General features: G+C 42.0%; 3 protein-coding genes and 1 pseudogene across 15 annotated transcripts in view; 2 read left to right on the top strand and 2 right to left on the bottom strand.

The window, feature by feature from the left end:
- The window catches only part of LOC129475042 (zinc finger protein 674-like), a 981285-nt gene that overhangs the window by 770282 nt on the left and 188076 nt on the right, over window positions 1-22927 (bottom strand).
- The window catches only part of CHST7 (carbohydrate sulfotransferase 7), a 219747-nt gene that overhangs the window by 106653 nt on the left and 90167 nt on the right, over window positions 1-22927 (bottom strand). The window lies entirely within an intron of this gene.
- SLC9A7 (solute carrier family 9 member A7) overlaps window positions 1-22927 on the top strand; it is a 155556-nt gene that overhangs the window by 93370 nt on the left and 39259 nt on the right. For 12 of the 13 annotated variants that reach the window (XM_055266892.2, XM_055266891.2, XM_063634408.1 and 9 more), the window contains exons 6-12: window positions 4551-4656; window positions 5037-5178; window positions 7410-7515; window positions 9742-9830; window positions 9924-10037; window positions 12378-12489; window positions 17829-17982. In XM_055266892.2, coding sequence (XP_055122867.1) covers window positions 4551-4656; window positions 5037-5178; window positions 7410-7515; window positions 9742-9830; window positions 9924-10037; window positions 12378-12489; window positions 17829-17982 — 823 coding nt within the window. Of the gene's footprint in view, window positions 1-4550; window positions 4657-5036; window positions 5179-7400; window positions 7516-9741; window positions 9831-9923; window positions 10038-12377; window positions 12490-17828; window positions 17983-22927 lie in introns of all 13 variants that reach the window. The other variant, XM_055266889.2, reaches the window with a different exon arrangement.
- LOC129475052 (phosphoglycerate mutase 1-like) lies at window positions 12496-15645 on the top strand (annotated as a pseudogene).

Here is a 22927-nt window from a genome sequence, read left to right as displayed (position 1 = left end):
AGGTGGGATTTGGAGTCACAGGCCTTGGGTTTAGTTCTAGCCCTACCAATCACTGATTGGGTGGCCTGGGCACACATTATCCCCTCACATCAGTTTCCTCATCTATAAAGTAGAAATGATGGCACCTATCTCCTAAGGCTATTGTGAAGATGAAATGAAACAACACGTGTAAGGCATTGAGTGTACCATCTCTAAATTATGCTGGTCTGTGTCCACGTCTGACTCAGGCAGAGATTTCTCAGTTTTCCTTATGTTTAAAAAATAAATAACAGATCATCTCTTAACCCAAGCATGTTTCCAAAGAGAACTCTGAAAATCAGCTTTATTATTTTAATCCTGTGCTGTCTGTGACTGTCTCCAGATGTGTGTCTATGGAGGAATAGATCTTCATAAGTCTGAGAAAGGTGTTTAGTCTGTCTGAAAATGTGTTTCTAAGTATACTCATCTATAATTTTATTACTAACGTCTTACTAGTACCACTAACGAGTAAAGGGAAGTTAGTTTAACATAAAGATTATTGATATTGTTTCCTGAGCTATCAGTGTTACTTCATTTAATTGGATAGAGAGGCTTACTTCCCTTTAATGTGTCTATGCTATGGTAGAAAATAATGGAAGGCATTACCATGCTACTCCATTTTCACTTGGCCTATGAAGATTGGCACAGTGAGGGTTTTATAGAAATGGAAGTTGTAGAAAATTGAAAGTTTAAACTTATTAAACATCAGGACATTAACTTTAACTGCTTTTTAAATAGAAATCTTCCTGAAATGTAGAATGTTTTTGTAAATTAAAAGTGTTTTACCAGCCTCCTAAAAAATCTGTTGTTTGAAAACTTGGGTCATAAAAGAGATAAAAACTTAAGTGCAGAGTTAAGCATCACAAGACCAGATTGACTTCTAGTGCCTGGTGCATCAAACAAAAATTCTGATATTGACAGCCTGGGCAACATAGTAGAACTTCATCCCCACAAAAAAATCTTAAAAATTAGCTGGCCATAGTGGTGATTGCCTATAGTTCAGCTGCTCGGGGGGGCTGAGGCAAGACGATTGCTTGAGCCCAGGAGTTTGAGGCTGCGGTGAGCTGTGATCGCACCACTGCACTCCAGCCTGGATGACAGAGCAAGACCCTGTCTTTAAAAAATGAAACAAAAAACTTTATAGTGTTAGGATACAGAGTGGTATTGACTGATATGAAGGAATAAGAATCCTTGTCCCTGATTCCTGTACTTGGCTTGAGACATGAGTCTTTGGTCTTCTGGTCAAAGGTGACATAATATGTGTGGGATAGTGTAGGCTGCACTGTGACAGGGAGCCTTCTCCACTCTGTGGTCATGTGTCATGGCTGCCATGTGCCATCTTTGTGGGCTTTTGTTTTAGACACATCCACAATTAAAGAAAAAAAACACATTTCCACCCCATGGTGCCTTCCTAGGCAGCCACCAGAGAACACATGCCACTGCACTCCAGCCTAGGTGACAGACACCCTGTCTAAAAAGAAAAGAAAAATAGAAACCTGTGAGTCAGGCTGATTGACTCAAGGAGTACAAAGGTGATGAATTAAAATTGGGGAAATGACATCATGATGGTTCACAGGAAGGACATGCAATTTCCTTTTTTATTATTAATTTTTTATTGTGGTAAAAATGCCTGACATAAAATTTACTATCTTAACAATTTCTTTTCTTTTCTTTTCTTTTTTTTTTTTTTTTTTTTGAGATGGAGTCTTGCTCTGTCGCCCAGGCTGGAGTGCATCCTTTGGGACTTGGTTCAAACGTGCCACCTGCCTAGTCACTCTTTCTAGACTCCCTTATCTGCTCCCTCAGCTCTTTGAGTTAGGTCTGTTTTGTACATGTCAGTGCTTGCCACTTTGTACTGAGTGCTCAGAAGTGCTAAGTGCCCTTGAGTACATGGATGAAGTGTCCAAGAAAAGTTAGTTGAATGAACACATTTAGGTCCTTGAGTTTTTCTTTCTTCATATATCTGCCATTCTTTTGTTTTTCTCACTGCCTGTACCCAGTGATCTTCAGTTAGTTAATTGTGATTTCTCAGTCTGTGTTCAGTTGGAAATAGCTGCGACCCTGCTCACCCTGATTTCAAGGGTCCTGCTGTAGGGAGGAGGGCAGTTTGTTTCATCTCTCCCATTAAAGACCACTTAGCCAGTCTGTCATCCCCATTCCATCGTCTTCCAGTTGTCAGCACCCACATCCTACCCCCGTGGTCAGGCACAGACTTGCTCAGGAGGGGCACAGAAGGGTTCCTGACCTGTTTCGTGAGATAATGAGCAGGGAGGATGAGAAGTTGAAACTTAGATCAGTGCTATGTAAGCATTTATTGTTATTATTATTAATTATGCTTTTAGGCTAGGTATGGTATGCGTCTGTGGTCCCATCTACTTGGGAGGCTGAGATGGGGGGAATTGCTTAAGCCTGGGAGTTCCAGGCCACAGTGAACTATAATCACACCACTGTACCCCAGCCTGGGCAACAGAGCAAGACCCTGTATCAAAAAAATATAAAAATATAAAAATAAAATTTTTTAAAAATGGGCAAAACCAAATGATAGTGTCAGGGAATGTGCATTTGTGTAATTAAATTATAGGGAAAGGCAAGAAAATGATGACTACAAAATTTAGTTTAGTGGTTTCCTTTAGTGAAGGAAGAGGCTTCAGACTGGGATGGGACATATGGGGGACTGACAAAGTTCCATTTCTTGAACAGGGAGGTAGTTACAAGACTGGCTGGCTTATAATAACTCACTAAACTGAACATTTGTTTGGCTTGGTTTTCTAATTGTATCAATTAGTAATGCTTTTGGCTGCAAAGAACAGAAAAACCTGGCTAATCCCTGCTTAAACAAATAGATATTTATCTTGGGTAACAGTACCGGGCTGATGTCCCGGCTTCCACTACAATCATAAAAAATGCTATACTCAGTCTTTCTGCTGCACTGTTCTGGGGTTTCAGTCACACATCAGTTGCCCCATGGAGGCAAGATGACTGCGTTGGTGTCTGGCCTCTCTGCCCTCTTCCTGACAGGAAGACGTAATGGAAGGGAAGCTGGGAAAGTGGGTTTTTAGTTTTTGCAGTTGTATGGTAGAAACCATCAAGAGAGAGCGTAGTTGGGTATGAGTGTTGAGAGAGAACACAGCTCTCGTGCATGTATCTAGAGCGGTGGTTCTCAATCGGGCGATATTGCCCCTGCCCCCACTCCCGTCATTATTATTTTAAGCAACACACACACCATATTTCAAAGGCTTGGCACAAAGAATTTATAAAATCTAATTAATCTTTTTTTTTTTTGAGACGGAGTTTCACTCTTGTTGCCCAGGCTGGAGTGCAATGGTGCAATCTCAGCTCACCACAACCTCTGCCTCCCGGGTTCAAGCGATTCTCCCACCTCAGCCTCTGGAGTAGCTGGGATTACAGGCGCCCGCCACCACGCCCGGCTAATTTTGTATTTTTAGTAGAGACGGGGTTTCTCCATGTTGGTCTGGCTGGTCTTGAACTCCCAACCTCAGGGATCTACCCGCCTCGGCCTCCCAAAGTGCTGGGATTACAGGTGTGAGCCACCGGGCCCGGCCCTTTTTCTTTCTTTCTTTCTTTTTTTTTTTTTTTTTTTGAGATGTAATTTCATTCTTGTTGTCCAGGCTGGAGTGCAATGGCGTGATCTTGGCTCACTGCAACCTCTGCCTCCCGGGTTCAAGTGATTCTCCTGCCTCAGCCTCCCAAGTAGCTGGGATTACAGGCATATGCCACCAAGCCCAGCTAATTTTGTATTTTTAGTAGAGACGGGGCTTCACCGTGTTGGTCAGGCTTGTGTCAAACTCCTGACCTCACGTGATCCACCCGCCTTGGCCTCCCAAAGTGCCGGGATTACAGGCATGAGCCACCGCGCCTGGCCCTTTTTTTTTTTTCTTTCTTTTTTTGAGACAGAGTTTCACTCTTGTTGCCCAGGCTGGAGTGCAATGGCGTGATCTTGGCTCACTGCAACCTCCGCCTCCTGGGTTCAAGTGATTCTCCTGCCTCAGCCTCCCAAGTAGCTGGGATTACAGGTGTGTGCCACCATGCCTGGCTAATTTTGCATTTTTAGTAGAGATGGGGTTTCACCATGTTGGTCAGGCTGGTCTCAAACTCCTGACCTCAGGTGATCCGCCTGCCTCAGCCTCCCAAAGTGCTGGAATTACAAGCATGAGCCACCATGCCCGACCAAAATCTCATTAATCATTTTTATAATAACTTTGTTATTTTAACCTTGGCTCTATTGAGCCAGAGAAATCAAAGAGATTTCAACCCACTGTTGAAGCCAAATCACATTGATTGTCATTATTTTTTGAAGTTCTGTAACAGATACTTTCAAAGTATGATGGGATCACAGTGGAAAGTATAGCGTTTTCATTTCTGCCACAGATAGACAAGTCTATCTTTGACTCCCTTGCTATCCCTTGAATCACCCAGTCCCACCCAAGAAAGGAATTGCCTCTATAAATCTGTAATCAGTATTTAAGGTCAGAAACCAAAACTAATTTCTGTGCTTTCGGCTCACTTTTCAGTGACTGTGCTGGCAATATTTAATGAATTGCATGCAGACGTGGATCTTTACGCACTTCTTTTTGGAGAGAGCGTCCTGAATGATGCTGTTGCCATTGTACTGTCCTCGTAAGTAGCAGTGTTTCTGCTGGAGAAGAGACACCCCAGTTTCCTCTATGCTTTGGGCTAAATTCAGAGGCTTATCTTAAATGTATTACATATTGAATTGGGTGTTTTTCTAAATGAGATTTATCAGCTTTGTGGATAAAATTACGTTGCTTTGTGTGCCCAGCAGCAATCAGAATGCTGACGCCAGCGTAACATGGTGGCTGCAGATTAAATTAAATGAATTTACCCTGAGCAATGCTGGCTGCAGATTAAATTAAATGAATTTACCCTGGCCAATGCTTGACAAAATGTAGATAGACCTATGTTTGTCGATATTTTCAGGTACCATAGTGTAAAACCTGTGCAGTCTTTTAAAACTGTCTCTTGTTTTTAAACTTTAGGTCTATTGTTGCCTACCAGCCAGCGGGACTGAACACTCACGCCTTTGATGCTGCTGCCTTTTTTAAGTCAGTTGGCATTTTTCTAGGTATATTTAGTGGCTCTTTTACTATGGGAGCTGTGACTGGTGTTGTGACTGCTCTAATATCCTTTTTGTAGTTTCAGCTCGGGCCTGGGTATGCGTGTGTGGCATTACACTTTCAAAAAGAAAGTTCTCAGCTGTTCTTTCAAATTGGAATCTTACATTGAGTGTTCCACTGGGGTGTGATGGCTCCTGAAATATGTCACTTTGGTGAAGCATGACGGTTGGGTCCCTAGCTGAGAGTCTGAGAAAATGTTTAGGAATGCAACCCTAGACTTCGCTCTGTTTTCACCTTTGCTTTTTCTCTCCCTTTCTTGTGATCCAGTTGGAGCATCAGTTTCAGAGGGGTAAAAAGAGCTGAGGAGGCAGGAGGAGACTGGGAATTAGGGACTACTGGCCGGAAAGTACTTTAGCCCCAGCTAGCTGCTGCCACCTGCTGTTCCAGGCCACATGGTGTTATGTGGTGATAGCTAGTTAGTGGCCTTCCGTAAGCAAAGGATGGCCCAGTATTTAAACAAACTAAAAAAACAATGTGTGAAAAGAGCAGGCATCTCTTCCATAGATGTGCTGAGTCCTGCATCATATCCTCTTTGGTGGGCATTACTATGTAATTTAAACCACATCATTCCAACATGTAATCGATATGGAAAAAAATAACAAAATTATGATAAAAATAATGAGATTTTATACATTCAATCTTTGTTCCAAGCCTTTGAAATATGGTACGTGTGCCGGGCGTGGCGGCTCACACCTGTAATCCCAGCACTTTGGGAGGCCGAAGTGGGCAGATCACCTGAGGTCAGGAGTTCGAGACCAGCTTGGCCAACATCATGAAACCCTGTCTCTACTAAAAATACAAAAATTAGGCGGGTTTGGTGGTGCACGCCTATAATCCCTGCTAATCGGGAGGCTGAGGCAGGAGAATCACTTGAACCTGGGAGGTAGAGATTGCAGTGAGCCGAGACTGTGCCATTGCACTCCAGCTCGGGCGACAGAGTGAAATGCTATCAAAAAAAAAAAAAAAGAAATAAAAGAAAGAAAGAAGAAAGAAAGAAATACAGTGTGTGTGTTGCTCTTACAACACATCTCAATTTGGACTAGCCACGTTGTAAGTGTTCAGCTACCGCATTGGATAGCGCAGATTTAAATTGCTTTCTTCACAAGGGCCCTTTTGATGCCTTGGAGACGTATATTGCTCAGTGAAATCCCTCATGAGATGCTTCTATGCTGGCCGTGTGTCGAATGGCACTGTTACAAGAAGGATCTCTGGTCCCAAAAGGTGACACCAGCACCTGGTTGCTGCCTCAAGAATTATGTATTTCTTTCTTTCCTGTGCCTTCCTTAGGCACCTGTTGTGGACTCAGGTGGCCTCGGTGGTGCACAGGGGTCAGGGTCTCACAGGCCTTGTCTTCACAGCCCTGCTGGAACCAACCCAACAAGCCAACCTGATGTCATGACCGTGCCTCTCAGAACCATGGCCATTCAAGGAGCACAGAAAACTAGTTGCCAGTTTCTCTAGAAAGCTGAATTTTTAAAAGAACAGCCTTATTGAGATATAATTTGTATACCATACAAGTCACCCATTTAAATTTAATGGCTTTTGGTATATTACATGATAATTTTTTTTTTTGACGGAGTCTCGCTCTGTCACCCAGGCTGGAGTGCAGTGGCGCAATCTTGGCTCACTGCAACCTCTGCCTGCCAGGTTCAGTTGATTCTCAACCTCCTGAATAGCTGGGATTACAGATGCGTGTGACCACACCCGGCTAATTTTTGTATTTTTAGTAGAGACGGGGTTTCAGTATGTTGGCCAGACTAGTTTCGAACTCCTGACCTCAGGTGATCCACCTACCTCGGGTCCCAAAGTGCTAGGATTACAGGCATGAGCCACCACGCCTGGCCTACATGATTAATTTTTTAAAATTGTGGTAAAATATAGCTAACGATATTTGTCATTTAACCATTTTGAAGTGTACAATTCCACATTCACAATGTCATGTAGCCATCCCCCTGTCTACTTTCAGAATTTTTTCATTATCCCAAACAGAAGCTCTGTACCCATTAAACAATATCTCCCTGTTTCTTCCTCCCTCCAGCCCCTACAAAACTTGTGTTCCACGGGAAAGCTTAATTTGTGTTACTTAAGAAATCTCCAGCAGCTTTAGAGCCTCCAAAAAAAAAAGGTTGAAGGGAAAGGCTAGCCCTTTGGGGAGGGGTCCTGGGCTAGTGGAGTATGGTTCTTGGTGGCCCTGATACATGTACCTGGAGACAGGGTCCTTGACAGAATGCCAACGTGACTAAGTTTACCAAACTGCACTGCTTCCCCCTGCTGGAGACGGCACTGTTCTTCCTCATGTCCTGGAGCACGTTTCTCTTGGCAGAAGCCTGCGGATTTACAGGTAGGTTTTTTCTACTCTTGGACCACCCTTCCCCTCACTGTAGTGGGGCCTGTGGGAACTTGAAGGAAGGGAAGAATTCTTAGATAGCAGCTGCATGGAGTTTAACTGTTCAGCAAATGTCCGTATGAAGGATTGCTGAGCAAGGCTATTGTTCTGTCTTAAATGGATTGTTTACTTTCCAAAAAGCTAGACTTTTTTTAATTTTATTTTTTTAGAGACAGGGTCTTGCTGTGTCACCCAGGCTGGAGTGCAGCAGCACAATCATAGCTCATTGTAACCTCAAACTCCTAGGCTCAAGGGATCTTCCCCCTTCACCCTCCCAAGTAGCTGAGACTACAGGCACGTACCACACCCAGCTAACTTTTTTATTTTTTGTAGAGATGGAGTTTGCTATGTTGTCCAGGCTGGTCTCAAACTCCTGACCTTAAGTGATCCTCCTACCTCAGTCTCCCAAAGCACTGGGATTACAGGCATGAGCCACCATGCCCAGCCTGAAAAAGTAGATTTTAATGATAAAGTTTATCATTCCAAAGTCAATTACATTTTTGAGTACTCATTCTAACTATAAGTAGATGTTAAGGTGCAAAGAATCTATTAAAATTTTATTTGTATATTTCCCTTGATTGCTATGTTATTTTACAAACAGTAGCAATAACAAGCAAAATATGTGTCCTTTAAAGGGTGATTTTGCATCTGCTCAGGTGAATATGAACACGGTTTTTCATTGTTGTGTCTCTGGGCTATTTAATCATTGTTTTTCAATATCACATTTTTATGGTGTCAGTTTCATATAGTATTAGTGTGGTGAAACGTGGTTTTACTTCCTCACATTCTTTCATTTTTAAAAAAATCATTGCATTTTTCCATTAGAAAATTCAAGTACAGTTCTGTACATAATCCAGGTACTTAGGATGTACTTTTATCACCCTTTCAAAATACTGTAGCAAATCTTTATATGCAGCATTACAACATGCCCCACTTCCTTACAATTTAAGTTATCTGTAAATGTGTAGGCAAAGTCCCAGGTGTGTCAGTTGTCTTGCACAACAAAATGGTTACCATTAACCAGAAATATAGAAGATCGGGGCTTGGATAAATGGAATGGTGCTCTTGATCTATTTTGTCTGAAGCTGTAGACTGTGAAAAAATATAGGCCAGGCACAGTGGCGCATGCCTATATAATCCCAGCACTTTGGGGCCAAGGCAGATGGATCCCTTGAGCTCAGGAGTTCAAGACCAGCCTGGGCAAGATGGAGAAACCCCATCTCTACAAAAAAATACAAAAATTAGCTGGGTGTGGTGGTGTGCACCTGTAGTCCCAGCTATTCAGGAGGCTGAGGTGGGAGGATCACTTGAGCCTTGGGGATAGAGGCTGCAGTGAGCCGAGATCATGCCACTGCCCTTCACTGAGGGATATATAATATATAATCCACTTTGTCTCAAAAAATATATATGTATATAAAGCATTAGTTTGAAATTCAGTTCATTCATTCTAAAAACAGTGAGGAATGTGACAAAAATTTGGATGGGCCCTCACAGTCTCTTTGAAGGAATGAATGCTATATGCCAACTACAGATGGTAGTTGGAGGAGTTTAGAGGAGGCAGGAGATACCCTTAAAACTGGAACAAGGAGGGGATGTTGAGGTACTTGGCTTTGAAGGAAGGCAGGGTTGGGAGACAGAAAGGTTGATATGAGAGGTGAGGGGTTGTAGGAGTGTTCAGTAGTAATAGGAAACTTTTTTTTCTTTTTTTCTTTTTTTCTTTTCTTTTCTTTTCTTTTTTTTTTTTTTTTTTTTTTTTTTTTTGAGAAAAGGTTGTGCTCTGTCGCCCAGGCTGGAGTGCAGAGGCGTGATCATTGCTCACTGCAGCCTCGACCTCCCAGGTTCAAGCGATCCTCTCACCTCAGCCTCCCGAGTAGCTGGGCCACAGGCCCACGCCACCACATCCGGCTAATTTTTTGTATTTTTGGTAGAGATGGGGTTTTACCATGTTTCCCAGGCTGGTCTCAAACTCCTGGGTTCAAGCGATCTGCTTGCCTTGGCCTCCTGCAGTGCTGGGATTACAGGTGTGAGCCACTGCGCCTGACCCAGCAATAGGAAAGTTTCAAAAATATTCAGGAAGTTGGATATGCTAGGCTTGCCTACCTTAACTTTTTGTTCCAGCAGGGTTTTTTTTTCCCTGCCTCTTTTTTTTTCCATTGATTTTTTTGGGGGGTGTTTTAACAGGTGTTGTAGCTGTCCTGTTCTGTGGAATCACACAAGCTCATTACACCTACAACAATCTGTCGGTGGAATCAAGAAGTCGAACCAAGCAGGTGAGAGAGAGGCTTGGTACTCACGAGTTGCTTGTTAACACAGGGAAGGGGGAACTGCAGGGTTTAAAGCTTCCTTTTCCCTTCTCTGTGCAGCTCTTCGAGGTGTTACATTTCCTGGCAGAGAACTTCATCTTCTCCTACATGGGCCTGGCACTGTTTACCTTCCAGAAGCACGTTTTCAGCCCCATTTTCATCATTGGAGCTTTTGTATCCTTTTCTTGTTCCACCATTTTCTACATGCAGAGACGACCACGGTTGGAGAAGCTATAGTAATAATAGTCATAATAATAATATAAAATGACAATAATATAATAATATAAACTATCATGAAATAATAATTACTATTTCTGTTTTGGGTAGGTGACTAAGTCCATGCTAGTTCACAGGGTTTTTATGATGAAAAAAAGAAGGCTTAAGTGGCATTTCATAATGCTAAATGTATTTGACTTAAAGGACTGCATGTATTCCAAGATCATCCTTTCTGCCTTTTCTATGTAAGATGGCCTTTCTGTTAAACTGGTGCTCGGCAGGTGATAGTTTGTTTTGTAAAATGCCCTTCTTGGTGAATCTAAAAGTCAGCAACCATGTCAGTTTCCAGTGTTATTTTTGACAATTCATTGCTGTATGAATTCCAATCCAGGAGGTTCCCTGATTTGGATGACCCAAAGGTTCTGTTCCTCTTGCTCATGACTACGTCCGCAGTATGGGCAGCTCTTCCTCACACTGCCCAGGGTTGCTTGCAGGCAGTGACCCTACTTTTTCTCAAGCTTCCCTGCTGCTGCAGATCATGGTGGAAAAGACTCTTTCTCCCCACCCCCACCAAAAAAAAAAGGAGAAGGAAAAAGAAAAATGAGGGGAAGAAAAGATAAAATAGAAAAATACTTGGTTCCTTGGTCTGGGTCCATTGTAAATGCAGTTTCTGGAAAATAGACATAGTTTGGGGGATTGGCTTCTCTCATGTGCCTAGCAGTGGATGGACAGCCGAGGGTTTTGCTCACTTGGCCTCAGATACTATGTTTTTATTAAAGCGAACTTTTCTGGGGCTTGATTTCAAGATACTGAGCATAGTCCCCTATTGCTGGACATTCACATTTGCCTTTTCTGAGACCTCATGATTATCCTTAGATTTTGGAATGCTGGCAAAAAAGAGTGTTTTTCTCTTCTGGGCTTAATTTATTCTGCAGGAATGACTGACACTTACCAAGCTGCTGGACAGTGACAGTGGCCTAATGCAATGCTGGAATCCTTCTAGTGTGAGAACCTCCTACGCTTAAACCGGTGGCTCATTTCTTGGATTTCCATGCTTACCAGACTAATAGCTAAAAATCTGCAAGATCAGTGTTTTTATTCTTTTTTGAGAAAGACCTTGCATGTTGTTTTGATTTGTATTCCTAGCATGACACCCTGTGAGAGATAGTGAGAGCACGGCCCTGTTTACAGATGAGGGCCTGGCAGAGGCCAAGCGGGGTCCTCTGCAGATCCTAACTGCTGCTTACCACTTAAGGACTTTTGTTTCTCTTCTGGGATAGAATGTACTTTATAAGCATTACCTGGTTCTTTCTGCTTAAAACAAAACAAAGAAAACGGAAGAAAAACAGGCAGTGCTTTACCCTGCAGGAGACAGAGAAGATAGTTCCGCCCTGGCTTCTGTCTGAAACAGCTGCAGCTCCTGCAGCTGGTGTTTTGCCAAAACGGAAGCTCCCTGTTCCTCTGGCTCCCACAGGGGTTCCCTTCTCTGACCAGGGGAGTATGCAGCTCTCTCAGTTGGGCACTATTCTAAACTCAGCAAGTGACAAAGGACCAGTTTCCCTGAATTCTTTGGTTTCCATAGCAGAGTTCCTTTTTCCATACTCCTTTTCCATTTCTTACATCTCCAAAAGACATTTTAGCTACTTAGGTAGAGAAATAGCTCCCTGGGTTCATTCCTATGAGTGATCTGAATGTCTTTTAGTGTTGTGAATATTTTAAGTTTCCCCACCTCTTATTGGCAGGCTCTTCCTGGCCATTAAAGTCTCTGATGTTTACTTGCAAATGAAGCCTGCAAGCGCTTATCCAGGAAACTTTTTCTTTATAGTTTGACTGCAGGATCAGCAGTTTTTTTCTTCTAGTGCCTTTTCTTTTAGTAGAGCCCAACACACACTGTTTGCTTCCCTCAACTGCTCTCTCCCGCCGTGGTACTTTAGCTTATTTCTGGACTCCTTTTTAGATTAGATACATAGATAGATAGATAGATAGATAGATAGATAGATAGATAGATAGATAGATGGATAGATATCAGTTGAATTAAATCAAGAAGTTACAACAGTATGTTTAACAAGCTAGAAGTTATCTCTATGAATCAGGAGGTGGGGAAGCTTGGCCAAATTAGTCCCATTTTGTTGCTGAGAAGCTTGTCTAGGGGGAAACTAGACAGCCAGGCTTCTTTGGGCAGCTCTCTGGACTATAACGAGGTGTCACAGCATTCCTAAAATTCTCTGCTCAGCCGGAGGTTGTGTGGAATGCCCTTCTGGAAACTGTTGGGCCCTTAACCTCCTACCTTGTGGTCAGGTTGCCATCTTCCTGGGCAGAGCCGCGCACATCTACCCGCTCTCCTTCTTCCTCAACTTGGGCAGAAGGCATAAGATTGGCTGGAATTTTCAACACATGATGATGTTTTCAGGTAAAAAGGCGTAAGTGTAAAGAAAATGAGTTTTATTCAGCAGGTAACAAGAATATGATTAAAATATTGATAAGGTTCATAAAAAGACAAGCATTCAAGTCTCTGGTCCGTTTGTATCCCGTGCAGTGAGAAATAGAGAGATGTACATGTTCAATTGAATTAGTGTTGATTTTGCAAACCGTACTACCAAATGTGAACATTCTCCCCTAAAATATTTGCGTTTCTATTTCATCACTACCACTCAAGGGACCTGGAGATATGGTGTTTAAAGTGCTTGATTGTTTTCTAGAAGATCTTCATAACCCTTAAGCTTCCTGAAGGGCGCCAGGTCTAGAATTAGAAGGAAAAGAGCTCCTGATGAGAAAGACCACTGGCCAAGTCACTCAACACCTTCCAGCCGCAGTATCCTCCCTTGCAAAATAATGAAATTGAACTAATTAGCTGAGGTCCCCCAGCTCTAACTTTCTGTGGAGCAAAAGAAATAAAATACACTCATGTAAGCAAGGGGGACCCAACACTGGAATTTAATAACTGTGATCATCCTGCTTAATTGACACTGTCTCCCACATGCCCCCCTTTTCCCTGTAAAGCTGAGAAGTCTGGAGAAGCCACTGAGGGGACAAAGGACAATAAAGAAAGCTGTGGAAACAGAGTAAGGAGAGAGCAACTGGCATGAGTGGATGATGCAGTGAGGGTGGTAAAGCATCAGCTTTATGTAAATGAGACCCAAGTTAGAGCATTTCTGCAGAACAGAGGGAGGAGAAGTTAGTTGCAAAAGGCTACTGTGACCCTTAAAGGCACCTCTGTCCTTTAAGACAGAGAGTGAGTTTCAGCCACCTTTACTGCCATGCAGTAGTTCTTGGGAGGCTCACAGAGTCGTACTAAAATCAAACCAACAGGCACTGCTCAGTAAAGCAGTCATTTTATCTCATGCTAGCTTGCCTCTGAACTTAGATACAGGTACAGTCCTCTAAGATGATTTCCTTTTACTCTGACAAACATTGACTGAGCATCCTCTTTTCATAAGCCACAGCTCTAGGTTGTGGAGCATGCAAAGACCAGCCTCCTTCATGGAGCTCACAGTCCGCTACGGGGAGGCAGGTACACAAAGAGTTAATTTTCTTCCAAGAGAGGTTGGTGAATTGCACAAAAGAGGTCTGAAAGAAATGTGGACAGGAAGAGAATGGCTCAGGGCCATCTTCACAAAGGGAGTGGCCTTTTAGCTAGGCTTGGAAGAATGGAATTTCAGGAGGCAGCAGTTTGGGAAGGCAGAAAAGCGTTAGCATGCCTGGCTCATTTAGGGAAGGGCAGCAGTCTGGTTTAAATGTCAGATACATGGAGTAATGCAGAAAGAGGGTGAGGTTGACCACCACTGCCGCCTACCAGCTGTTGCTGATCTGGCATGGCAAAAGTGCCTGGAACCTGGAGAACTGCTTCAGCGGCTGGGAGGACACCGCCCTGAGCCCGGGGGCCACAAGGAGGCGAAGTGTGGTGGACAGGCACTGCAAGATGCTGGCTATAAGTTCAACATCTACTTCACATCAGTGCAGAAGAGAGCGATCTGGACCCTCTGGACAGTGCCAGATGCCACTGACCTGATGTGGCTGCCCATAGTGAGGACTTGGCATCTTAATGAGTGGCACTCTGGTGGTCTGACCGACCTCTGTAAAGCAGAAACTGCTGCCAAGCATGGTAAAGATCTGGAGGCGCTCCTGTGATGTCCCACTACCTCTCATAGAGCCCGATCATCCCTTCTATAGCAGTATCAGTAAAGATCGCAGGTATGTAGACCTCATTGAAGATCAGCTACCCTCTTGTGAGGGTCTGAAGGACACTTCTGCCAGAGTTCTGCCCCTTTGGAATGAAGAAATAGTTCCCCAGATTAAGGAGGGGAAATGGGTACTGATTACAGCCCATGGCAACAGCCTCCCCAGCATTGTCAAGCATCTGGAGGGTCTCTCTGCAGAGCAGAACCTGCTGACTGCTATTCCTGTTATCTATGAATTGGACAAGAACTTGAAGCACATCAGGCGCGTGCAGTTCCTGGGGGATGAAGAGACCGTGCGTAAAGCCATGGAAGCTGTGGCTGCCCAGGACAAAGAAAAGAGGGGTAAAGGCCAGCGGACAGACTACTTTCGCTGGGAACACCCTCCCTGCCCGTCCCTTCCTCTGCCCCTCCCCACTGCACATATCACACTGACCACATCTGTAGGCATCTGAAGTTGTAGCTGCAGATGGGTACCAGTGGCTCCCATTTTTCATTTCAGCCATTTTTCTCCTACACCCACTGTCTTCACACAATCTAGTCAAGATAGCATCTCCAGGGAGGGCACTGATTCTCAGTCCAAGCCCAGGGAAAACTCCCCTTATCCAAAAGAGTTGAGAGGTAGTGACTTAGGTTTTTACCAGGGCTTTGTGTACTAAGGACCTGCTTGAGTAGGAGATAGGGAGGAACCATGCTAAGGCATGGCCAATGAGGAGAAGCAAGAGAGCCTGTTTGCCCCCAGGAGCCAGTCCTGTGTTCTTCTGTAGTCAGGCCACTACCTGGAGGGCTCTAGTCATTCCAGTGGAAGATGAATGTAACCTGCATGGTGATGTAAAAAAAAAAAAAACAAAAAACAAAAACAAAACAGTTTCCTCCCCGACCCCAGAGGGGCTGGCTCTACTTGATGAGTGGGATCAATCCTGAATTAAGTTTCTGCTGCATTTATTTTACAAAAAAAAAGTATATAAATAATACAAAACAAAAGTCCTTGTGGAGTTTCTAGTGGCAGTTGAAATAATCCCACATGTGATCATCAGAAAATAAACCATTCCTTATACCAATATGGTATAAGCTCCTTGACTTGTAAGGGGTAGGAGTGCCTCCTGCTGTGTATTTTAGAATCCCTGCCCCACCTCGTTTCATGGCAGTGAAATGCCTCTTGATCATGTCCAAGTGTGTCTTTCACTGCCTGTTTTCTGAATCACGTTTTAGTTACTTGGCCCTGCCACATGGGCCCAGTACTCATTTTGAGCATAACTGTACTAAATCTTTTTTCCAAATCAGTATAAGAAAGGAATGATATGCAAAAAAAAAAAAAAAAAAAAAAAAAAGGAGTGGGGAAAGAAGGTGAGGTTGGAAAGGAGAATTGTATCTAAACTCATAATTTTCACCCTTTAGGTTACATCAGAATTGCCCATTGGGCTTGTTAAAGCACAGATTGCTGGGCCTCACTGTCTGATTCTGGGGATATGGAGTGGGCTCTTCTAACATTTCTGAGCTGCCGCTGCTGCTGGTTTGAAAACCACACTTTGAGAACCACCACTGTAGAGTGGAGACCTCAGAGAAGCTCCAGTGCTGTGCCAAAGAGTTTGAGCTTCACTCAAGAGCAGCAGGGAGACATTCAGAGCTTGGTGAAGAGGACGGTGATAAGCTTCTATGTACATATTAGGAATATGCCAGTGGACAAGAGGAAGATTAGTTGGAGCTAACCCTGTCATCTGGGTCAACTTAAATATGCTCATTGGCTTCTGTACTAAAAAGCTGAGAAGTGCACAGTGCTGTTTAATGATATCTCCAGTAAAAAATATTTTATGCTGGGAGAAATCTGCCTATCCAAAGGAACTCATTTGTCAAGGCTATGAAATACCTGAGGTTTCACTTTCATATTGCTTACCATGCTTACCTAATGAAATAAAGAAAAATGTATTATATGTGGTCTCTCTCTGATGCCCAAGTTTTCTTTGAGTCAACATCCCTTGAGAGGCTTAAATGTTGACCAGTGACATAGCTGGCTGGCTGTAGGGTGACCTAGATGTGTATAAATATCTAGGACAGATTAATAGAAAACATCAACTTTGTTTTCAGTGTAACTTTTATTGATGTCACTCTTCTTTAGTGAATTGTAGTGAAGTGCTCAGATTACATATATTAATAGTTGTGAAATTGCAAAATAGAAAAATATACAAACAGATATAGTAGGCCTAAGTTTTCATTCTCTCGCATGTTATACACACAATCTTGCCCATGGTGAAGAAAAATTAATACTAGATATGTACTAAAGACTGTAGATTCAGTCTTTTTTTTTTTTTTTTTTTTTTGAGACACAGCCTCGCTCTGTCCTCCAGGCTGGAGTGCAGTGGCACCATCTCAGCTCACCGCAACCTCCGCCTCCAGGATTCAAGTGATTCTCCCACCTCAGCCTCCCAAGTAGCAGGGGACTACAGGCACCTGCCATCATGCCTGGCTAATTTTTGTATTTTTGGTAGAGATAGTGTTTCACCATGTTGGCCAGGCTGGTCTCAAACTCCTGATCTCAGGTGATCCACCCACCTTGGCCTCCCAAAATGCTGGGATTATAGGTGTGAGCCACCGCACCCGGCCAGATTCAGTCTTTACTATAAAATAAATTATGAGCGTGATATAGGAAAGGAACAAAAGAGCTTAGAAGGATGAACTCCAAAACATCAAACTGGTGGTATTAATCTTAAAATCCATTAATGCAGATCAGGTACCAGCAAACTGCAACCCCTGGGCCAAATCTGGCCACTGCCTGTCTTCACATAGCCCGTGAGCTAAGAATGTCTTATACAGATGAATATTTGCACTCTATTTGATGATAGACAGCACTGACTTTGAAACAACAGTTAAGCAAAATATCCCCTCCAGAAAGAACTTCCCTCTTTTCATTATTAGACCTGTATTACAACAAAGTGGCCTCAATTATTATTATTGATTTTTGATAATAAACATTTGTGGAAATGTTCGTTTCTTTGATCTAAGTACCCACATAATATTCTTGATTTTGCCTCTTGGCCCACAAAACCTAAAATCTTTAATATCTGGCCAGTTACAGAAAGAGTTGACCACCCCTGATGTAGATTGGGTTATATTTTCACTTCTCTGTGTGGTTTCCCCTTTTGCTAAGGAAATGCTGAACTGTTTTCCACAAATTTGACATACTCATACCTAGCCTGTTTTTTAAGTTTATATTGACTGTGTAGTGCTTGGGTTGTGTTGGGATCACAGTTTTAGCTTATATTATTTTTTACTTATTTATATTTATTTTTACTTCATGTTACTAGCAGGAGAATCATTTAAGTAATAGGAGTGTTATTATTCTGAAAAAGTGCTGTACAAAGCAGTACAATGCTTTTTCATTGTGTTGGGGAGTTTTGCAAAAGACAGCATCAAATAAAAGAAAATCATGCCTTTAAGGTTCTTCTTTCTGAGTAAAACAACTTGGCCCCGAAGTATGAATGAATAGAGTTTATTAGCCCCAAATGGCAGCAGTGGATTTTGAGACAACATTGTCATTTAATCCTTGTAAGTAGATCTTCTTCTTTGGTCCCCGCAGGCCTCAGGGGAGCAATGGCATTTGCGTTGGCCATCCGTGACACGGCATCCTATGCTCGCCAGATGATGTTCACGACCACCCTTCTCATTGTGTTCTTCACCGTCTGGATCATTGGAGGAGGCACGACACCCATGTTATCATGGCTTAACATCAGGTTGGTTCGGAACCAAGGCTAATTAAGTATGTCAGTTGTCACTGTTCCTGAGAATGTTCAACACCCTGTGCAGGATGTGCTACTTTAGTTCATGGAAACCTTTTACAGTCTTTGGTTTTGTTTGTTAGGGGGGATTAACAATTTTTTTAAAAACAATAAGTAAAAGTTTGGAGTATGGGGTTTCCCAGGAGAAAAAATGTAGTCATTAAAAACTTTTGTCAGTGCAAACATACAAAGAATGAGAAGTGCCTGGATCTTGCTAGAACAGTGACGTTAGAGCGAAAATTTAAAAAGTCTTAAAGCTGTGGGAGAGAAAATAGACCAAGAGCCCCTGGCAGAGTCCAGTATTTCATGTTCCTTTGAAATGAAATCCAGATTCTGAAGAATAAGCTCACCAGCCAGAAATAGAGGCAATTAGAGTTTTATTTTAGCATGAAGCTGTATGCTGTCTCTTTTTGCTTGAGTGTACAAAAGAGGTGACATTTCCTGGGTAACCCTGACCTGTTGCCGTTTCATGGATGTCTTCTGCCTGTGGCTTTGTAGCTGTGTCAGGACAGAAGGAGCACTGATACGAGTTTGACTTTTTCAAGAGCGCTTGAATTCCAAATTGTGTTTGTGAGCTCCAGCATCTTATGGTAAAGAGGTCATTGGAAATAAGGTTCAAGAGACCCACAGCCCAACTCTGGCTTGGGTTAAAGACAGCCCCTCAGGTCTTTGGGCCTCAGGTTTCCTCAGTGTTAAGTGAAGACACTCTGCCAGGTGATCTCAAGGGCTCTTCAGCTCTAAGTGTTGTGCTGCACATCACTGGATGTGCTCTGGCCATTTGCCACAATTTCAGGTCTGCAGAGGGTGACTGTGTTCTGGAACAAGAAGACACTTGGGTAGTGCAAAGGTGTGAATAAAAATTCTCTGAAAAGCCACAAGGTGGCAATGATTTTTCTTTCTCTGCTGGCTTTTTTAGTTTGTATTCTCTAGACTGTAGAATGCCGGAGACAGCTGCAGAGCGTACATAGCTTGGAGGAGAGAAAATGAACAGAGGTATCCCAGTCATCTTTGGGGTTGGGGGGAAGAAACTAAAATTTGAGAGAATCATCTCCTATGTCTGGGGTTTTTGTATAGATGTTAGGCAGAGATTCCTGGGCTGCCATTTCTGCTGCCAGCCACTGCCACTTCCACTGCCAGCTTCACCATTTCTGGGCTAGTGTATCTCTGCTTGAGATCCAGGTGGGTCTGCAGAACCAATACGGGGTTTATCAGTGTTAGTCATAATAATAAGTAACACTTATGTTGCAGGCATTGTTCCAGATACCATGCATATATTAAGATAATTCTCATAACATTCTTATAAGGGAGATAGGACTATTATCTCAATTTTAGAGTTGGGGAAACTGAGGCACAAAGCAGTAATTTGCCCAAGGTCACAGAGCTTTAAGTGGACAAGCTAGGATTTGAACCTAGGCACTCATACCACAGAGTCCACACTCTTAACCACTGTGCTATACTGCCTGTAAGAAGAGTTATAAAATTTGGGAAGGTTAGAATTTCAGTTTCCTGGCATGAATCTCAAGGGTTGGATTAAGGAAAAGAATCCATCTTTGAGAATATAAACCTGAAGAAAATTTACAGTCTCTTACTTTTAAACTTAAGACATAAGATGGTACCATCTTTGTTCTATGTAGCAGAATTAGGGCAAGAAAAAAGGTTTACCCTGCACACAGTTGAGAATCCTTGCATTTGGTGACCTCTGAGATTACTTCCTGCTCCTGTTTGTCTGGTCACCTAGTAGATGCTCTGGATGCTCACAGCCTCATTAAATCATGTTTGTTTTTCATGCTATTTTATAAATCCTTTTCTCTCCCTCCCCTCAAACATGTATGGGACCAAATAATTTTCCATTGAGAGTAGAGAGTTGACTTTTGACATTTTGCTGTTGTAACTGCCTTGGAGATCCATGTAGTTTGTTCATGTATCAAGTTTGTTCTGTTTTATTGCAGAGTAGCATTCCAAGGTGGGCCTGTCACATTCCTCCTCTGGTCCCTGCTGCCTAATTAGTGGCTCCAGCCAAACTCTGGATGTACCAGAGTTTGTTTAACCATTTACCCCTCGAAGGACATTTGGATAGTTTCAAGTTTTAGGCTATTATAAATAAAGCCACTGTGAATATTCTTGTGTAGGTTTTTGCATGGGCATAAATTTTCACCTCTGCAAGATAGATGCCCAGGAGTGTGCCTTCTGGGTTGGATAGTAAACGTGTTTAGTTTTATAAGAAACTGCCAACTGTTTTCCAGAGTGGCTGTACCGTTGTACATTCCCACCAGCAGTGTATGAGGGATCCAGTTTCTCAGCATCCCCCCCAGCATTTGGTATTGTCAGGGTATTTCATTTCAGCTGTTCCAATAGGTATGTGGGAATATCTCATTGTGGTCTTAATTTGCATTTCTCTCATAGATAATATTAAGCATGACTTCATGTGTTTATTTACGATTTATATGTCCTCTTTGGTGAAATATCTGTTCAAGTCTTTTGTCTATTTTTAAATTGGATTGTTTCTTTGTTGAGTTTTTAGAGTTCTTTATTCTAGACTGTAGTCTTTTGTCAGATACATGGTTTGCAAATACTTTTTCCCAGTGTGTAGCTTGTCTTTTAATCCTTTTAATAGGGTCTTTCATAGAGCAGAAGTTTTAATTTATAATTTATCATTTTTTTTCTTTTATGGGTCATGCATTTGGTATCATGTCTAAGGACTCCACCAAGCCTTAGGCCTGAAGATTTCTTCTGCGTTATCTTCTAAAAGCTTTTTAGTTTTACACTGTACATTTAAGTCTGTGATCCATTTTGAGTTAATTTTTGTATAAGATGTGAGGCTTAGGTTGAGGTTTTATTTGTCAATGGCTATCCAGTTGTTCTAGCATAATATGTTAAAAAGACTGTCCTGCTCCATTGAATTAATTTTGTTCCTTTGTCAAAAATCAGTTGTCTGTATGCATGGGGGTGTCTTTCTGCACTGCTCTATTGGTTTATGTGTCTATCCTTCTAAGACCATACTGTCTTGATGACTATACTTACGCAGTAAACCTTAGCATCAGAGTGATTCCTCCCACTTTATTGTTGTGGCTATTCTAGTTCCTTTCCATGTAAATTTTGGAATAAATTTGTCTACATGTAAAAAAAAAAATCTTGCTGGGTCTTTCATAGGAATTATGTTAAACCTTTACATTAATTTTTGGGGAGATTGACATCTTTATTATGTTGAATCTTCCAATCCATGAACATGATCTATTTCTCCATTTATTTAGACCTTCTTTGATTTCTTTCATTCGATTTTTGCAGTTTTCAGCATCCAAGGCCTGTACATGTTTTGTTAGAACTTGTATCCTGTCACCTTACTGCTGAACTCACTTACTAGTTCTTTAGTTCTGAAAGTGTTTTGGTCATTTTTTTTTTTTTTTTTTGGTAGATTCTTTGGAATTTTCTACATAGACCATATAGACCATCATGGTATTTGTAAGTAGCCACAGTGTTTTTTTTTCCTTCCTTTTCAACCAGTGTACCTTTTGTGTCCTTTTCTTGCCTTATTGCTCTGGTTAGGATTTTCACTACTATGTAGAATAAGAGTGGTATAAATGGACATCCTCATCTTGTTTCTGACCTTAAGAGGAAAGCATTTGCCAGGCACGGTGGCTCACGTCTGTAATCCCAGCACTTTGGGAGGCTGAGGCGGGCGGATCACAAGGTCAGGAGTTTGAGACCAGCCTGACCAACATGGTGAAACCCCATCTCTACTAAAAATACAAAAAATTTGCTTGGAGTGGTGGCAGGCGCCTGTAGTCTCAGCTACTCGGGAGGCTGAGGTGGGAGAATGGCGTGAACCTGGGAGGCAGAACTTGCAGTGAGCTGAGATCACGCCACTACACTCCAGCCTGGGCGACAGAACGAGACTCTGTCTCAAAAAAAAAAAAAAGAGGAAAGCATTCGGTCGTGCCTTATTAACTATAATGTTAGCTATAGGGTTTTTGTAGATGTTCATCTTCAAGTTGAGGAAGTTCCTATCTATTGCTAGTTTTCTGAGAGTTTTTTTTTCATGAACAGGTATCGAATTTTATCAAATATTTTTTCTGTATCAATTGATATGATCATATGATTTTTCTTGTTTAGCCTATTAATATAGTGAATTACATTGATTACTTTTCAAATATTGAACTAGCCTTGTTTCTCTGAAATAAACCCCACTTGATGTGGTATATTATTCTTTTACATATTGCTGAATTATATGAGCAAACATTTTGTTAAGGATTTTTATGTCTGTATTCACGAGGGATATTGGTCAGTAGTTTTTTTGTTTTTTTTTTTTGTACTGCTTTTGTCTGTTTTTGGTATCAGAGTAATCTGGCCTCACAAAATGAGTTGGACATGTTCCTTACTCTTTTTTTTTTCTGGAAGAGATTGTGTAGAATTGGTGTTAATTATTTTCCTTAAACTTTTGGTAGAATTCTCCAGTGAAACCATCTGGGCCTGGAGACTTCTTTTTTGGGAGTTTTTCAATTATGAAGCCAATTTCTTTATTAGTTATAGGGCTTTTCAGATGACCTATTTCATATTGGGTAAGTTGTGGTAATTTGTGAAATTGGTCAGTTTCATTTAAGTTGTCAAGTTTATGTTGTTTGTAGCATTCCCTTGTTATCCTTTTGATGTCTGTGGGGTCTACAGTGATATTCCATTTTTGATATATCTTCTCTGTTTTTGGTCAGTCTTGCTAGACATTTGCCAATTTTATTGATCTTTTCTAAAGAATCAGCTATTTATTTCATTGATTTTCTGTACTGTTTTTCTAATTTCATTTTAATTGATTTCTATCTTTATCATTTCCTTCCTTCTGTCTGACTCTATCCAGACAGCATAATGCCATTACTGAAAAATACATGTTGTGTCAGCTCATTGCATTTTT

The sequence above is a fragment of the Symphalangus syndactylus genome, chromosome X (genome assembly GCF_028878055.3).
Source record: "Symphalangus syndactylus isolate Jambi chromosome X, NHGRI_mSymSyn1-v2.1_pri, whole genome shotgun sequence".
In the NCBI taxonomy this organism is placed as follows: domain Eukaryota; kingdom Metazoa; phylum Chordata; class Mammalia; order Primates; family Hylobatidae; genus Symphalangus; species Symphalangus syndactylus.
The sequence above is the reverse complement of the archived record's forward strand: the minus strand, read 5'-3'. Positions and strand labels throughout refer to the sequence as shown.